The 18,808-nt window shown below is 39.2% G+C and overlaps 1 protein-coding gene across 6 annotated transcripts in view; it reads right to left on the bottom strand.

The window, feature by feature from the left end:
* Positions 1-18,629, bottom strand: part of LOC102697252 (KH domain-containing RNA-binding protein QKI) — a 130,390-nt gene extending 111,761 nt beyond the window's left edge. For 3 of the 6 annotated variants that reach the window (XR_001480334.2, XM_015362939.2, XM_006638651.3), the window contains exon 1: positions 17,857-18,627. Coding sequence is in view for 5 of the 6 variants with exons in the window: in XM_015362939.2 (XP_015218425.2) it covers positions 17,857-17,998 (142 nt within the window). In the remaining variant the exon portion in view is untranslated. Of the gene's footprint in view, positions 1-17,856 lie in introns of all 6 variants that reach the window. The other 3 variants (XM_015362941.2, XM_015362940.2, XM_006638652.3) reach the window with 2 other exon arrangements.
* Between the last annotated feature and the right edge of the window lie 179 nt (positions 18,630-18,808).

Here is an 18,808-nt window from a genome sequence, read left to right as displayed (position 1 = left end):
ACCCTGTGACCCCAAGTTACTGGAGAAGGGCTCATCTTTCACACAGAATTTTATGCTGCTCAGGATGTCAGCCAGCCTCCCCACTTCCTGCTTCAGACTGGCCCTCCAGAGAGTGAGCAGTCCCTCAGGATGGCCCGCGTTTGATGGAAGGCAGAGGTGACTGACTCTGACAGACACTGTCTGAGCTGGGAAACAATGCTGCGTTAATCTCAGCGTTAAAAAAAGGATCTTCAAATAACTACATTCAGGCTTTTATTCCAAACACCGACTTTGTTTGTCTGCCTGCAGTAATGACTTTACTGCACATTAAAAAGTTTTCCCCCAGAGCCCTCGTAAGGTTACTGGTGAAAAAGGCACTTAATTCTGATGTGGTTATTACTAAAATATGTTGAGAAATGCAAAATGTTCACTAAAGGTGAATATATGCCACAAAACCAATTTCTCTGTAACATCTCTACATTTCTGTAATTTCTCACATGTTCCACTGAAATCATACTGTAGCCAACACTCACAAGCATCTGAAACCCTTTTAAGGAGCTCATCAGCTTGTTTGGATGAATATATCTGATCTCTCCAGGACCCTTTCCACGCTAATTTCAGGAACGTGTGGTCTGGTAGAAATCATTCCGCTTCCTGCCTCACAAAATCCCCGGAAAAAATGGAAATCTACACATAGCTTTACTCTATTTAATCTCACCGAAGAACCCAGGAATCATGTGCATTGTTGCGAATGCCTTTAATAAGGCTGAGACTGAACATTTTTTTGCAATCAGGGCCCCATTTCCGGGCACATAAATGAATGTCAGAAATCATCTGACTAAAAACGGTCACAGTGTTAACGGTTAACTTGTCCCTACATGCAGCCGCTTGTAAAAAATGAACTCCTTGTGCTGTATATTATCATATATACTTGTAATGGAGCAGAAATTCAGTGTGTTTTCACTGTTTTTGTTCTTGCATTATTGACAACTAAGACGCAAATAAACATGTGCATGGTTAGTTAGGAACTATGAACAGTAAACAATCCAGCTACAGCTTATTGACTCCAAGCGAGACAAATGTTTGCCGCAGATGCCTTTATAACTTCAGGAATGGTGCAAATGAGCAACAATTTCTGCAGCCTTTGAGAGCAATCTACCAGAACCAAATTCATAACAGTACGTTACACTTTTTCATTGACTGTATTTTAGATGCGGGTTAAATCATATGGCTCTTTCACAAAGGAATCTTGCTTTTCTTTCCTCTGTAGAAACTCATGAGCACGTTCAATAATACTTTCAATATCCAACAATTAAAGACCAGTTCTGAAAGCAGTGACAGCACAACAGACAGAAATTCCTCAAACTGTCACATGTTATCAGGTGCTGTATTTGGCTCCGAAGCCGGAGGGCAGAGAAACAGCAGACTGGCCCTGACGGCGTGGTGGCTGTGACCCAGAGAAGTGTAAGACAAGGGCGAACAGGAAGGCGCAGGGAAGACAATGGGGGGGAAAGCACACTCATGTCCCAATTTAAACAGACACTCTTGAGCTTCCAGTTGTTTCTGTGCTGTTGTGCAAGGGACTGTCACATGCAAGTTTGTTTCCTTAAGAAAAGGGGCTTTCTTTCCAAATTACAGTTTGAATTATTTCTCCGTCTGAGAGCTACCTAAAAAGCATTTCGTTATACCATATACCTGTATATGAGTATAATGACAATAAACTTGAACTTGTTTCGAAATAATTGTTAGATTTAAGTATACTTAGATAATCAGTAAATCTAGAGAAAAATGAGTATGCTGGTTATTAATGAATGAAGCCAACAACAAAATATTAAAAACCACAGTGAGAATGCAGTCTATCCTCAAATGTACTGTAACAATCTGGAAATAAATGATTAAATAAATCCTAACCCTGTTCAGAAGCATCCACCATACATATAAAAAGAAGGCGCATGAAAGGAATGTGATCACATCTGGTCTATGGTCATTAGGATAACTCCACAGATAATCAAGCTGGGCTTGAAATCAAGAGTCAAAAGTGCAACACCACTAACTGACTGTACTCTCCTTTCTCAGTGTAAAGATCTGCCGTACAAGCCATGTGGAAAGGCTTTTCTTGGACAGCTGTTGTAAACGAGGCAAGGGAAGGGAACATTCCTTATAAGCTTCATATTTTCCTTTTCCAGATGTGCATATTATCTGACATCCACAAATACTCTTCTCAACAATGCGCTGTCCCAAATGTGTTCCGCAGGGAACTGTCCAGAGGGCAGACAGGGATAAGAAAGAGAGACCATAGGAATCACCACGCTTTGTTGTCTCTATAGCATGGCTGTCCTACTCTGATCCTGGAGGGCCAGGGTGCGTTTGCAGGTCTTCATTTCACTTCAGCTCTTAAAGCATTAAATCAACTGGATACTAGCTTAAATGGGTGAACTTAATAACCCCTCTAAACATTTCAGGGGCTACTGCTTTAAATGATCTGGGAACCCTGCACACACACCAGAACTCCAGCATGAGGACTGGACAACTCTGCTCTAAGGGCTAAGGCATCTGAACTTGTTTCATAGAAAAACAGCTGTGTAGAGAACACCTAAGTGAATAAATCACCACGCCAAAAAAACCCAAAAAGGTCAGTAAGTAATTGTACTGGAAAACAACTGCACCCTTTAAGTCATTAACACTAAAAAAGCTTGAAAAAGTCCAAATGAACTAGCCAAAAATAAAGCAAAAAAGTAACTAAGAGCCTTTGTTAGAATGAGTAGCAGAAAATCATACAACTCTAAAGGAAAATTTTCCTTTTTTTTTCTTGGAATCACCAATTATTCTTCTATTTTGATACCCTTCCAATCTAGGAACAGAAAACGTTAAACAATTATGTTTACTGCTGAAACATTGGAAGAACGACCTGTGCATGTACTGTACTCCCTTCACCATTCATCAACTGACCAGATGTCTAAACCACGCAGCTTTGCAGGAGAGGCAGTGCAATTGGAGGAGTGAAGCGTCACTCATAGACAATGCACCAAGCCTGCATGTGGGGAGAATGTGCCATGAGTTGCCACTGTTTTGGCATTACCATAGATGGCTCCAATGCCACGTTCCTCTAGGTCACAATAAGCCAACAGGACTGGAGTGGTATTAGAACTTACAGCCTTGGCCTGTGAGCTCCCCTGCTGACTTCAACCACTGGGAGGTTGTGAAGACTGCTTAGCACCTCTGCCCTAGAGGTATGCATCAGTTTGCCACGTTCCCCAACATGCATGTACAGTACAAGTGGCATAAGAGCCCTTCACCATTCTCTGTACTTCCTACCTGCCTTGAAATACTAGAGACAGGTGTAATAAGAAAATTAACACAATTCAGATGACTTTCAATTCTTAAGAAGTCTAAATTCTTAAAGGCTACAAGTTCAAATTCAGAAAGAAAAGAGTAATTTATTTATTTTTTTCTTTAAAGTGGTGCCCTCTGAGATTTATACATATTTGATTTACTCACATTTCTACTGCAGATTTTTTGAAAAAGCAGAGTCTTTTTTGATTTACATTTGACTTCCAAATGGATAATCAACTGAAGCAAAATTTGAAATCCCTAGAAGATTAACTTGATCTCACTGTAAAGTGGAAAACAAACACTGAGATGGCTATAATGACAAGAGCCTCCAAGCCAGAAGCAAACTGAAGGCCTCTGTGCATCATAAACCTCAGACAAACATAAGTCCTCTTTCTCAAAAGACAACCAAAGTTGCTTTGGCACTAGCGTGAAGCCTCTAGGCTTTGAAATGTGGAGTGTGTTAGACTTCGCAAAACACAAGGAGAGACCTCTCACTCCCTCTGAGACACACAGATCCAAAGAAATTCTCAGTAACAGTAATAGTAACTGGAAAAACAAACATTGCCTCATTCAGATGCCAATCCTGCTTCTTCTGAGTGAGTCAGAGGAAATCTCCACATTTAGAATCTTCTGCAGCGTGCGGAGGCAGTGAGCACAGTGTAAGCGTTACCTGTCGATAGCTATGAAAGTCAAGAACACGCAGACCAATCTGGGCAGGGCCGATATGAGCAGCAACAAGAAAAGCTGAGCCTTCACTAATCTTTTCTCTTTCTCAGGTTTGAATAGTCTGATTTACATTTAGTGCCATCTCCCCTCTACCTGCAGTTGTGCAGCTATATTCTCTCCGTGCTTGAGGCTGTATGGTGACAGCTGAGCAGCAGGAAAGAAAGGAATAGCTCCAGGACACCCCATTTTATGTTCTAGAACAGCAGGAACCTTTCCTGGGAAACTGGGACTTCACGACAGCCTTCTTTAAAAGTATATGAAAGCATTGAAGGTTAACCTTTCTTCTATTGTAACTATAAGAAAAATAATCCATTTATTCCAAACATGTTGGTTTGACCTACTTATTATAATGCATAACATTTAAGCATTTTAGGAAGCAGGATTTTTTCTCCAGTGTTACTGAAAATTAGAGGTGAAATTTAAAATATTTAAAAGGATGAATTTTCAATCTCCATGCAATCAAGTTCACCTTTACAGTTGAAAAATCAATTTAGGACCTAGCAGGAAAAACAAGATCTTATTGACTTCACATAATTAATTCATCCAACAGCCACTGGGCTGTTCCCTGTTTTCATTTTCCTATTGGGATCACCATTTGCCACCATTGAAGATCATCCCTACTGTCTAGGACACCATCTGAATTTATATGAAACTTCCTTGTTGTTCAGTCTTGAAGATGATTGCGCATAGCACACTTAACTCTGTGATTCCTAATCTAAAAAGTGTAACTATAAAATCAAGAAAGCATTAAATATTACTGCTGACACACGCTCAGAGGTGGCTAATTACCAAATATTACTGAAAACTGCTGAGCACATGTTGCGCAGTAAACCTTCATCTGATCTGCCCACTCACTTTTATTAAAACTAATGAAAAGCAGATTGTCTTTTTCTCTTTCATTAAACTACTTGCAACAAACACGTAATCATAAAATGATATCAAAAACAAACTAGAGATCATACACTGCGCTATGCTGTAACTATCAAAAAATAATTCTAGTATTTTATGCTAGATTAAACAGCGAATGAAAAACATCAGAATAATAGTTTCTGAAAAACCCTACACACAGTGTTAATGATGTTTTAAATACGTTGTTGAATGGCACTAATAAATGGTTTGTCAATAATGATATGCCGCTAGATTAAGAAGACACCAGGAACGATGAGCATGTTTTTCAGGCACATTCTCTCTGCCATGTGACCCTTGAAAAGTGACTGGTTTGTTCCAACAGCTCAGCACTCGTCACCAAGGACAGTAATCACTGCTGATCTCAACTCAGAGAATAAGAGCAGGTATCTGTCTGTTTCCTCTGCACATTTCTCACAGTGTCATACCCCACAGGCTGAGAAATTGTGTGGTTAGAAAAAAGGATTAGATTAGCCTTTGGATTAGAAAGGCTGCCTGTTGAACTCTGTCTGGGCCAGTTCCTTAAATTAATACTTCACTGTGAAAGATTACAACTCGATTGTTTTTTACCAATGGCTTCATGAATGAATGATGCTATGAGAGTGAAACCTGCAGAACCTTCAGCTCCATTTTAGCCTCCACAAAGGCTTGTGCAACATAAAACCATAAAAATGTCACGGCTTAATTTTTTTACCATAATAACTGCTAACAGTTTTTGCCTTTTTTTTCCCCCCAGAGTGAAATTCTTCTAGGGCTGGTTGTTTTGTGGAATGTGGCTCTACAACAGTGATCAATATGTCATCTCAAAACCTCTTACATATTCTAGGTTCTTTTGAACAGCAGATATAAAAGCACCATGTAATGATTACAATACATACAGTAGATTAACCTAAGACATTAATTGCCACTAGAAAAACTGCAGAAATGTGACAATGGTATGTCAGCACTGATGCAGACTTAATCTTGAAGCAGGAACATCAGTCACATATTACCTGGAAAATAGAAAAATGCAGAAAATGCATTCACATTGTCATCTAGTTATTGCAATAGTACATGGCTAACTAATACCAGCCTCCTCTCAGGACCAGACAGGTGTTGATTCTAATGATTTGCGAACCAGACTAAATGATACCTGTTTTGTTGAATCTTGCAGATACATTTCAAGCCAACCCGATTTAAGAAGGAGCCTTCAACAGTGTTTTCAAGGCAACATTATTTGGGATTTATTTTGGTGCGAAAAATGCTCCCATGACCTCTCTCTGTACGTGTGACAAATACCATTTTGCTGATTCGGGTTTAGGAATGCTTTTGTAAGGATTTTATGCAGCTGGCTGGGTGATGGGACTCTCCTCTTAAAAAAGGAATTGGGAAAACATTTTGCTTATTTTACATAAATAGTAAAGTACAGTTTTCTGGAATCCAATTAGTCTGAGAAAAATAGCTCCTATTTCTTCCTGGGTACTGCAGTAAATTTACACCTCATTCTCACCTTTTACTTTTTTGGGCAATATTCTCCACTCCTTCAATATGCTTTTTGCATTCCACTTCCCCTCCCCAATGCTATATCAAGGACTGCAATTTCCATTTGGCTGCCGGTTGTGCGATTAAATTCATCACCTTTATTACAAAAGAGGCGCTGCTTTCCATGGTTTGGTGCACACAGGGCTGGGGGAATACATTTCTCAGTGCTAACGGCGGCATCAACCCCAGCCAGCCACCACATCCATTCAGACATTAGCCTCTCTAGGCCAATGCACAGACCTATCATTCATAAGAGACAAACTCTGAGCAATCTAATACCCTTGGGACACCAAAACACTGCTTAGAGCCGCATCTCTCATCCCACTGCCTTGGAAAACAGCCAAAATTACATTACATATTAAAAACCCTTTCAGGTCCAACCCACCCATAGACACTGATTTCATTTAAGGTAAAGGAAATAAAAAAGGTAGGAAAAAAAGGCTGTTACAATTGTTTCCAAGAGACTTAACCGCGTGGAAACTGATATAAAACCGGATACAGCAGAGCGCTGCAGTATAAAAGTAGCATTAAGTTTTCTCCGAGCTCCCTCGTGATGGATACCCGTCAGGAATGCTGATATGAGCAGATTTACTGTACAGCAAACACAAATGTAGCCAGCCAGATGCCAGGCTAGCGTGGAAAGGGCAGCAGCGTGTGTGAGCTACCCCTCCTTACCTCATTCAATTTTATAATAGCCCCAAAAAAAGGAGATCCACACCCTCCACCATCACAGGCTACCCTCATACACAACTTATTTCCAAATCTGTGTCTTCTCTTCATTCTTCCCTGTTTGTTGATGGCCACGAATCTTAAAAAAATGATCACATCATCAGAAGGGAAAGTGGTTTATTTCACATTCATTTTCTTGTCTACCTCACTTCCTATTTTACTGTCAGACAGTAAATACCCTAGGGTTGGCACCAGACAAACCGAAAAGAAAAAGTGATACATGATTTCTCGGTCTATACAGCTGGTTCTGTTGATCAAAAGCAATTTAACCAAAATGGAAACACAAAGTCTCAGAATTATACAGTGGGGCTCAGCCAGCAGAGCCACAAGAGATATTTAAATAAGTCTCTAAGACAATCCACGACAAACTCCTGAGGAGTTGTGCGTTTTTTAAGTGCTCTATTATAAATGTGCGTCTTCTGATCCTTTCTCTGGTTTTCTGCACTGAACACATGGAGTGTGCACACCTGACACTTACTTCATCTCCACATGCTTGAAGTCAGAAGAAGAATGACAGAACATCTGATACTACTGTAAATGGTGATGACTGAGCACAGTCAAACAATCCCGCAGTGTCTCTGCAACATTCAGCCTTCCAACAAATGTATGTGTCACTATTTGGAAACCCGCTATGGGTAATTGTATACAGTACATCTAAAATCTTTTTATTTTTACCCCTCACAATATTTATCAGATGCACAAGACGGAAATGTTGGTCTAATAACCCTGAAAGTGCGTCAGTAAAAAAAACATCCAAAAATAAATTTATTTCTGTCTATTCTTTCAATCTTTTACTTGCATATGCCTATTTAAGTAAGGACATGTGAAAACTCAGCTTTTCGACAGCTATGACTCTCAAAGATATGTTATTGTTATTTAATGTTTATTCATGTTATCAGGTTATTTCATGTTTAAGGCCAATATGTTCTGCAGCTTTCTTGCTTTTGTTATAGTCGGCATTATGAACACACTGTTTTTTTTAAAATAAAATTAATATTATCTCTTAGGCATAAAAAGGGAAAAAAAATAAAGCCCACAAGCAAAAGAGCAAGCCATTCACATTTTGTTGGGAATCACATACTCAGTAGGTATCTTCTCTTTATTTAGGTGCTCCTTAAAGCTACATCTTGAGATAAAACATTACAAATGAATAAATAATTAAATATAAATGAAGTCCAATAAGCCCACTCTGTTCTACACCGTAAAATGGTTTTCTAACAGAAAAGAGACTACAGGGCATCAACATTCAATTCATGCCTTCCTCTTATTAATGCTGCTCTAAATATTCATTTTCACATCCCTATTCTGCCTTCTGAACTTTTTGTTTTAAACTGAGCAGACAGGGAACATTATCTGCAACTGTCTAACCTGACCTAAATGCTCATCCACTGTCTTGAAAGAATGTTGCTTTTTTGCATTACCTCTTTTGAGTCCGTTCAACTGAGGATTTTGATTTTTGCTATGTGTGCACAAGGACTGGAAAAAAAAAAACAGATTGTAAGAAGAAAACGCCAGCTTCAAGCTTCACATATGATCAATGCCGCACTCTAGCACAAGCTGTTGACAATATTTTATCCCACCAGTATGGGTAATAGTGCTGAGGTTTGCAAAACCAAACGACTTAAAAATAAGGCATTACTGAAGGGTAAAGATATTGTACAAGGCCTTTCTGAATCTCTCTTGAAAGTGCACAGCAGTTGAACTTTCCCAGAGATGCCGGATTCAGTGCCCACCCTCATTTGCTGCAAACTGGCTAATGATTCCATCTGTATTAGTGAACTACAGTGCTTGTAAATGCAATTTATTGTGAAGTCTGAACTTCAGGATGGTACGTTATTTTTCCTCATTAGCAATAATACATCAAAAACATTTAGTTTAATTTTACTTTTACTCATGGTTTGCATTTGAAATATTGATTCAAAAAACATACTGGTATATTTGCAGGGGATTAAACTCTGAATATATTTTTAGATTTAATGTAACACCTGCTAATTCTGAATAGTGCATTCCATCACCTAAAGTTACATACTGTGGAGTTTTACTGTGCTTGGATTTATTAAACTTAATGTTCTTATTGCAGAGATAAGGGACTACAGTTTTATTGATGTGTTAACATTAGTGTTTATCAGATGTCAGGAGAGCAAAGTGGGATCACTGGAACACAAACCTATCTCCTGGTCTTAAGAATGACAAATTGGGACTCCAGTAATTCCAAATCCTACAGACTCTCGATACTTAATTTTTTAAGTAGCATCACTGACATGCTCTGTGAATAATTCATTGTGCTGAACCGCCTGACTACTATACACTGCTATTACACATTCTGAACTCCAACCAACTCTACTATATGGATCAGTAGTGTGTTTTTACAAGGTCTTTCACAGCTTATGTACTAATTTTGCCTCTAGCTTCTGTTAAGAACTGAGTGAATGGTGAAAAGCACATATGTGGGAACCTTTCCATTTGTTTTTTTTTTAATCAATTAAAAATCTCTCTTCAGCAACTATTTTATTTGTTTACAGTTACATAAAGGAAGTTCCTGTAAAATGTGGGCTGAATCATTACTGCATTTAATAAGGAAACAAGTGGCAACACAAATACTATTGCAGTTTTCAAATTATTAATAACTGGCTAATGTGAAAGTCAATAAAAAGGGTAGAAACAGAAGATTAATGAATACAGAGAACATAGATGTTTAAAGTGATGACCGGTTTGTGTTATGAATTTTGGTTATTGAAAGCCTCTTGAAGGTTGCCTTTGGTGCTGCTGGTTTGGTGATTTTCCAAGTTTTGCTATTCCCATGTCTGAACAAAACAACATACTTCACTGCGTCATTTTGAAAGATTGTACCATGGGTACCATGCCCATGACCTGTAACAAGGGTCTGTCACCCTGTGCCCGTAGTGCCGCAGTCCTGCAGGTGTAGGTTATAGGTAGTCTTAAATTTACAGCAGAGACCTGGAAAGCACTTAATGCCACCAAATTAAGAGAATGATTGACCAAATTTAGAGCTTTACTGGAGCGAAACACACCACAGGACCGGGACCAGAGCTACGGACATTTGGCCTATAACAGAGAACTCTACCAAACGCTCTTTCTCTAAGCAGTGCCTGTATTTGTAAGGCAACATTAGCTAAAGAATATTACTAGTGACTTTGAACAACTTAGGCTAAATTTTAAAAAACCTTTGTTTTTTAGCTCAATAATTACAATATACTAATTACACAGGCTCTGAACTAGCAGAGAGTTAAGGGCTCACATATTGCACTTCACTCAGATTGCTCCAGTCAAGGCCCTGCTCTATAAATGGGCCTCCATGTTTTCATTGTAAAAGAGAATTACTTCCCAATTAACATCTCTGGTAAAACAAAACAATACAAGAACTATAGAACTGAAAGTCTAATAACACTTCCCTCTATGAAAAGATACTACTCTTAGCAAAAGTAGGCATCAATCACAGTCTGTGGCATGATAGTACATAAAGTTTGTCTGAAAACTAGTAATGTATAAGATGAAAAAGCACATCAGTCTGTATACCTAGGAAAGACGCAATACAACCAAAAATTCAAACTGGCACAAAATCTAGAAACAGAAATGTGTTGCTTTTCGTAAAACAATCTGCATGTGGCCCATTCGAGTCGCAGCACAAAGGACAGATGCAGGCAGGGTTTTTTGTTTCCTGGCATGAGGCTGCGGTTCCCTCTTGCCTAATTGAGCTGCGGTGCTCTGGATATCAGACCGGCTCCCCTCGGAGTGCACAAACTATCACACACACCCCAGCATCCATAGCAGTGGGCTCCCCTGGCCACCCCCTTCACCATCCACTCCTGTCCAATTCATCATCGTCAGCCTTCTTGCTGACACTCTTCAGGCCTGCCTGGGTGATGAATTGCTCCGGTAGTCACCCTATGTTAATCTGCGGCTGACGCAAATATACCATTTTATAGACGAGAGACACTTAGCAATATTAAAAGTCTACACCACCATACAGCAGTCTCACTGGATATTATGTTTCCCCGTTTGGTACAAGTAATTGTTTTTCTGTTCTTAATGAATAGCTACAAAAAAAATGTTAGTAAAGCACCTCAATAGCTAAACCATTTTACAAACCTAAGGTCTGTACTTAAAGAATTGAAATTATTATATATACCATGATATGCCTTAAGAATACTGCCATTAGTGTTATGGACTTTCACAGTTTCTGAATATAAATAGAAGAAACGTGTGAAATGAATTCAAGTTTGGTGGTCGTCTTCTTCAATGTGGTATTTGTGACAACTGTTTTGTGAAATACCAATGTCTGTCAGCCAAGAGACTGAGTTGTTGAGTCATAGTATGGATCGCCATAAGGTCTCCTCTGTATCCGTATATGGGCCATTGTTAAACAATGTGGCAGATTGTTTGGCATTAAATATCAAAGCCACAGGCCAGAGAGTCCTTGATCATCCATTTATGGAAATCCAGCCTCAATCTGTCACCTCAGTCTCAATATAGGTGTTCAAGGCAAATACTTGGTCACAAATGCCACAGGAGGAGAGGAATGCAGCCTGCCCTGTTGGAATGTGCTCCCTGAACAGTGGTTTTAGCATCTTGAGAAATGTTCTTTCAATTAGTTTATGCACAGTGCTTAGTATGGAAACAGGCCTATAGTTCTCTGGGTCCTCCACTGGGTCATTCCTTCTTTTTCTTTTTACAGTAATAATTGCCTATGATTTCTGCTATTCATTTCAGGTCACAGAAAACTCTACAGGGGTTCATTTGCAGTATTCAGGTTTTGTTAAAGAGGGGCATCGACAAGTTTAGAACTGTTTCTATTCAAATAAGATGACGACATAATTAAGTTAAAACTTTCACTTTTAATTATATTTATATGTTTGAGTCCCTACGGGCAGTTGAAGAATTCCCATTTGGTACACTGTATTTCCATTTTCCTTTATATTAATCCCAAAAGAAATGAAGACCTGAATACTTTCGTATGGGTTACAGTTTTTTATAGGTTTGTTTTTTTTAAAGATTTTTTTATTTCAATTGCAAATTAAACTACTTTATGTTTACCCTTATTAGCTGGTGTTCTCAAAGCCCGATATTGCCAAAAAATTCTATAACTTGAAAAGATCTTGAAATGAAAAGTTACAAATCAAGCACTTTTTTAGTGTAACCTAAATTACACTAAAGAAATTTCTCATTCAAGACTACATATCCAGTTTTTAAAGTTTATGGTCAAGATTCCCAAGTCCTTTGATCATGTACACAAGTATTTTTGTCAACTTTATTGCCGCTAATAAAAAGTCAGTAAGAAATACAATATCAATGTGCATGCACTCACTTGTAATTCAAATTGCAATTCTACTTCCAGAATCTTGGCTGTGAATCTCAATATATGCCAGTGTTACAACCTCCTAATTACCTCATTTGTTTTTAAATAAATGTTCACCTGTGTATTTTAAACGGGTACTTAGGTTTGCATTGTAGCTGTACCCATTCTGCATGTTACAAGTGAACAAAATACATGCATAATCCTTCCAAATTACAAGCAAGGTCTGTAAAGTCTTTGATAAAATTATGTGCATACTGATGAATATATGTAAATATATCCAGTGATGCAGAAACAGAGCATTAAACAATGACAGGATGCTACAGAATAAGAAACCAGTGCAATAAGAGAATTAATGTTATGTACAGTAGGCAGTTGCTGTTTAATCATATGCATTATTAAACTTGACTAACTAAAGCCAGGAACTACAATACCATTATATTTTCACATCATACAGCTGGATAGAAAACAAGAAACAAAAATCCATGAATAATGCACAATTTAGGAAACATATTTAATAATAAAAGCTTCACATCATAACGGATATAATTTTAAAAAGTTGAAGTCTCCAACAACCCATTTAAATCAAGTTAAAATGTCTTTTTTAAAAAACATTATTTTATTCTCATATATACTGATCAAAACGATTTCAGCTCTCAAACCTACAAAAGGTTTTACAAAAGGAATCTATCAACTCAATTTTACTTTTTGTTTAAAAAATAAAATGTATTAAAAAAATGAATGTCAAATGTTGTAGTTTTGGGAGAGGAAATGATAACATTTGCTATATGCACATAGTGCAGGAAATACTTTAAATATGTCCATTTTTTTCATGGGGGGTGGGGGGGTGGATGATGTTGGTGAATGTAAAACAAAGACTCAAGTCCTACAGGTTTGTTTTAAATGATTTAACCTCCACAACTCACACATAAATTTATTAAGCAGGTCTTGAAGGGCCAGACACTGGCTGGCTCGCTTGCATGTATCACAATTTTTATATCGTCACTTTCCACCACTCATCTAAAGGTCAAGCCTCCGAATATAAACAGACAGGCCTAACACTTGGGCTGAAACACCAGTGTCTCTATATCAGGGGTCTCAGGCTGAGCTCCTGGAGGGCCTAGTGTCCACTGGGTTTTGCTCTCCCAGAGCTCTAAGTTACATACATGGTCAAATTATTTAATTAACTTCACAACAGCAATACTTCTGTCAAGGCTTGGATGTGCTTTATAGGTAACTGTACCTTCAAAGAAGCCAATTATTTTGAGTAACCAACTGTAAAAGGTCTGAAGAAAAATATTTTTTGACCCTGAAAACAAAACTGAGATAAGCGATTAATTGATTATTCACACTAAAACAAAAAACAGACGTTTCTAGGTTTGAGGCCCCTGTACAATATTCAGAACGCTACAGCTTTGAATGAAATTAAGAGAGTGGGACTGTAACGTATAAAATTTCTCTGTGTTATGTTTTGAAAAGGGTAAAGGGGAGAAAGAGTTTCACAGTCCCACAAAGTTTTTGCCACTCCTTTGACATCAACCTCTACTTTGAGCTAAACACTTATGGGAAGCAAAACACTCATGCATAACCTCTATCAGAGCTGACAAGATGGGCTGGTGTTCAGCATAGTAGAGAGCCCTCCTGTCACAAACAAAGCATGTGTTAATGTTATGCCTTATTACCAAGACATGAACAATGAAGCACCACCAGTGACAGATAGTTGGAGTAATTTACTGACCAGTTTTTAGTAAGCATATGGCAATTACATCGGAACTGCTAATGGCTGCAGAAACTCCCATGCGGAAATGCATCTCCATAATATTTTAAATAAAATTTGATCATTTCAGAATAGTAATTAGTAGGCCACTTTTAACAGAGGCTTTGATCTCAAAGTGAATACTACTGTCCATGCAGTCAAAAAAAGGAACATTTCTGCTCTTTCTGAAAAAAAAAAAACAAAACCAACTCTGTTGGCAAACTCAAATTAAGACAGTATTTTAGAGAACTTTTATATCACGTTTCTCTTTTTTAAAAGAAAATAATGCCACTACTGTGCAGTACTGCTACTGCTGAGGTAGACGTCAAGCAATAATGCAGAAGTGAAACCCTACAGTTCACTAAAGTTATTTTCATCACTTCGCTGAAAATTTTATTATCTGCTTTGTTTCCTATATGCTGTATGATAATGCACTTTAATTATATTTTAGTGTGTCTGCGTATAGGACTACTCTGTAGCTAGTGATTTAATCATAATTGCAAAGGAAACAAATACAGCTACAGGCCCTGCCTAAAAAAACCCTATCCAGATGTTGAAAGAACAACTGTCTGCACACATTAGCAGAACAACCTTGGAGACATACAGTTTGGGAAAACAACCACATCCACCTCTGCTACAATCAATAACTACATAACTATGAGTAAAAACATTACAGTACAAGAACATGTAGGCCTACTGCAAAAGCAACTAATCAATGAAAACCTACCGTTCTACCTATAAAAATATGGACAACAAAGACTGAAAGCAGTATGAACCATTTTTGTCCTGCACAAAAAGAAATGACATGTGACATTTCAGAATAATTTGAAACCCTACCACTTTCAATACTAGAAAAATCTCCATATCGGCATTAGGCCTACTACACAAATCAGCCCATAAAAGAGAGAGCAGACCTGCTAAATCTGAAACTACATATTATCAGCGCAGGTTGAAGACATGGGGCTCTGGCACAGCTGCCTGCCTTTTGCTGGTTGATCTTGAACACAACCGCAGAAGAGACTCCTGAGCTGAAGTGTGCAGGATCAGGGACTGCTCCCAGACTTCGCACAACACATTTTGTGAGCTTCATGAAGCCTTGCAGTGGTGTTAAGGTCAGAGAAAACCAGGGAGCCTTCCTGTACAGTCGCCGTCACCACGGGACACCTTCTGAGTCTTATCTGGCCGATACAGCATGTACAATATGAATAACTGCAGTACGAATTAACAGAGACCACACAGCCAAATGGTCACTGCATAGAGGGCTCCTGCAATATCTCATTTTCACATGCAGTACCGGCATATTAACAACACAATATCATTGAATATAAACAAAATCGCACTTCAAACGATACTTTCTGACTTATGTCACGATATAACATTACTTAACACTGTTTACCCTACAGAGAAAGTAAAACAAGCAGTGAAACAACTGCATTTCTAAAACAAATATCATGGGCGCTTAGATCTAGTTCAAGCGGTCTAAAAATTCCTCTTTCAAAGTGGGGGATCAAACAATACAAGGAAAAACATAACGCACTGCCGGGCAGGAAAGACTACTTTCCTTTGGCTTGGCTGTTAGCCTTATTATGATAACAAAGAGAACATCCTTTTTTGCTATTTTTATGCCGACGTTACCCCGGAGATTGTAGTTCACTCAGACAAGCAAGGCTGTCTACACATCACGACTAAATGACAAGGGACTCATATGGACATGGCTTCAACAACAGCAGTGACTAAATGCAAAGGCACAAAAAAAAAACATTTTAAAGTTACTTTTGCGACGGAAAACATTTTAAGAAACTACTCATCTAGGATCCACCCGCACTACTGCCGGCGAACTGAAGTCTGTCATGTAAATACTACTGACTGAAGTGCAAATGCTCCCAGTATTAAGTTGCAAATGCTTGAGGCTAATATGGGTCTTCTATAAATCACACCCTTAGTAAATCATTCAGTCGTTCTCAGTGAACAAAAGCCATGTTTATTCTGGAGAAAGTTCATATTTAGGGACCCGCTTTAATAAAGTCAGCTACAGTTGCAAAGGACCTATAATGTGGTTTTGCCTGTTGGTAACAGGACGGGATCACTGTAAACGGAGCGTCGGGGAGCCCCCTAGCGTTCAAACTAGTTCAACTCTCGGAAGTTTGTCATTTTTTGTAGGACGAGAACAGATTTCCAGAAAGTTGTAATCTCTTCCCCACCCTTATGCGAGAACACACACAGGAGCGGTTGTTCAATTATTTAAATTCTTATAGCAAAAGGCCCCATCACGGGTCCCCGATTCACATACCTCACAGTGCTTGCAGTTTACAAACAAACAAAAAAGTTATACAAGAATTATGATTCTATTTACATTATTAAAGAGTGATAACGCACATATCCTACAGTCGTAATTGTCCTCATTCTGATCTCGATCATTAAGTATTTTAGTTTTGTTTAGTTGTTTAAAGTTTTGTACATTAATTCGGTTTTGTCACTGCACGTATAAATGTACAGCATCCAAAAACTACTGGATGGTAACTTCGGTGCAGTTTCGAAAGGACATTTTTTTTCCTTCAATAGGTCTTTACTCTTTATTTTCGATCCTAACCTACTCTGCGTCGCATACGACTGTTGGGAGCTAAAATTGTGGCATTGACTTGCATGGTTTCTGATTTAAAGGTATGTACTGCACTGTTTCTATAGCACAATAGATCCAAGTACCACTCAAATTCTTCACTAACCCAGAGGCTAATCTTCAATGAATTGATTCTGTCAGATTTCATTTAGATACATTTTAACATGAATCTCAAGTAGCTTTCTGCTCATCTAAAACAATGTCATTGTTGTAGCACCTAGAGCCGTCTTGCTTTAGTCTTGTATGTAAATAATCCATTGGCGGTAATAAACAATAATAACAATACAGCACACTTGCAGCGCAAAACCAGGTTCTGCAAAAAGTCGCATCCTAAAGATCCAAGCTGCGTGTTTACTGGCAATGTGGCCGAATTCTCTGGGTTTATCAAAACAGTTCACAAATGACAGAAAATCAGGAAGCCTGTTAAGCAGTTGTTTTAATACGCGTAAAAACTGTTCAACTGTTCAAACAACAGCACCCGCTGTAACCGAGATCAGAAAAATGTCGATTTAAGTATAACTGATATCAGATCCATGCCCGTTTGAAATGAAACATATTCTATGCTGTTGTAACGATTTCCAGTTGCGTATTAGGTTTTCTTTCGGTGTCAACTGAACAACTAGGGGCACATCAAACCTCCCGTTTAGTTCAGGAAGATCTGCCCAGCCTTATGGCATTTTATGCAAACCGGTATTTTTTAAGAATTCAGACCTAGTATCTTCTCCACTCTACAAAAAAACAGATCCTGCCGATAATTAATATTGCTGAAAATCGGCTGCATGCTCTATCCCAAACAGCAGGAATCCACGAAACCTGCTGCACCACACATCCGTTTTTTTGGGGTGGACTGGTGTAGTGGGTGACGCTCCTGTTCTCAAAGTAAAACATTACATACATCTATGTTTGTGCAGGTTCGCGTTTTTTTTTACTCTGGTACAAGACTGCACGTCTGAAAATCACTTAGCTGTTTTTTACCTTCATCCAACAGCCTTTCGAGGTGGTTGAAAATCCCACAGAAGTTAGGCAGGCTGCTCATTAGTTTTTTATCGTTCATGAGCTGCATCAGATAGTCTGGGGTCGGCTTCGGCTTCTCCTTAGTTTCCATTTCCCCAACCATATTCCAAAAAAAAAAACACAACCACTTTAACCCCAGACAGAAAAGAAGAAGAAGGAACAAAAAAATAAATATCTCTATAAAAATAATTAAAAATAAATAAAAACGAAAAAGTCCCAAAACGCAAGAGATGTGTGTATTTTTCAAACCCCCCTCGGTTCAAATCTCTCCCAGCCGACAGCTACTAGACGCTCCTGGTGGCTCTCGTCAGTTTCTGTAACGCACAAGTCTCACTGCGATTCTGTTCCTCCTTCTTGTCAGTTGTTCCAGTGGACAGAAAAAAGAAAAAAAAAGAAAACGCTTAAAAGGGGAGGGGGGGGGGAACCGGAGGAAAAAAAAGGGGGGGGAGGTAGTTTCTTTTTATTACTGGTTGCGCCGCTAATTCCACAAGTAACCCAGGACGAACAGCCAACTCCGGGTTGCTCACTTTTCCTTCAGTCGCAGTTGCGCTGCCTCTCTGCTTCGTCTTACCCTTATCGGGTGTCTTAAGGCCGTTTTAAGGTCCCTCTTTCCCCCCGTGTTCCCCAGAGCTTGCCGTGTGTGTTGTATGTTTCTGTGCACAAGTACCAGCGACCGTCCCTCTCCGCTCTCGGCAGCCGAGCTCCTCAATGAAACTGGCGTTCCGCTCGCTCTCCCACTCCTGGGCTCGCCGCGCGGCCACGTGACCGGCCTGCCCGGCACAAGCCCCTTGCAAGCCGGGGGCGCGCGCGCGCGTTCCTGTGCGCGCGCCGGGGGGGGGTGGGGGTGCGCGCGTACGGTCCGCGAGGAGAGGAGTCGCAGCGGTGGAGCGGGGCTGTCCGCGTGCTGGCTGTG

Source organism: Lepisosteus oculatus, chromosome 17, assembly GCF_040954835.1.
Source record: "Lepisosteus oculatus isolate fLepOcu1 chromosome 17, fLepOcu1.hap2, whole genome shotgun sequence".
NCBI lineage: Eukaryota > Metazoa > Chordata > Actinopteri > Semionotiformes > Lepisosteidae > Lepisosteus > Lepisosteus oculatus.
Note: the sequence above shows the minus strand (reverse complement) of the source record. Positions and strands in the feature narration are given on the sequence as shown.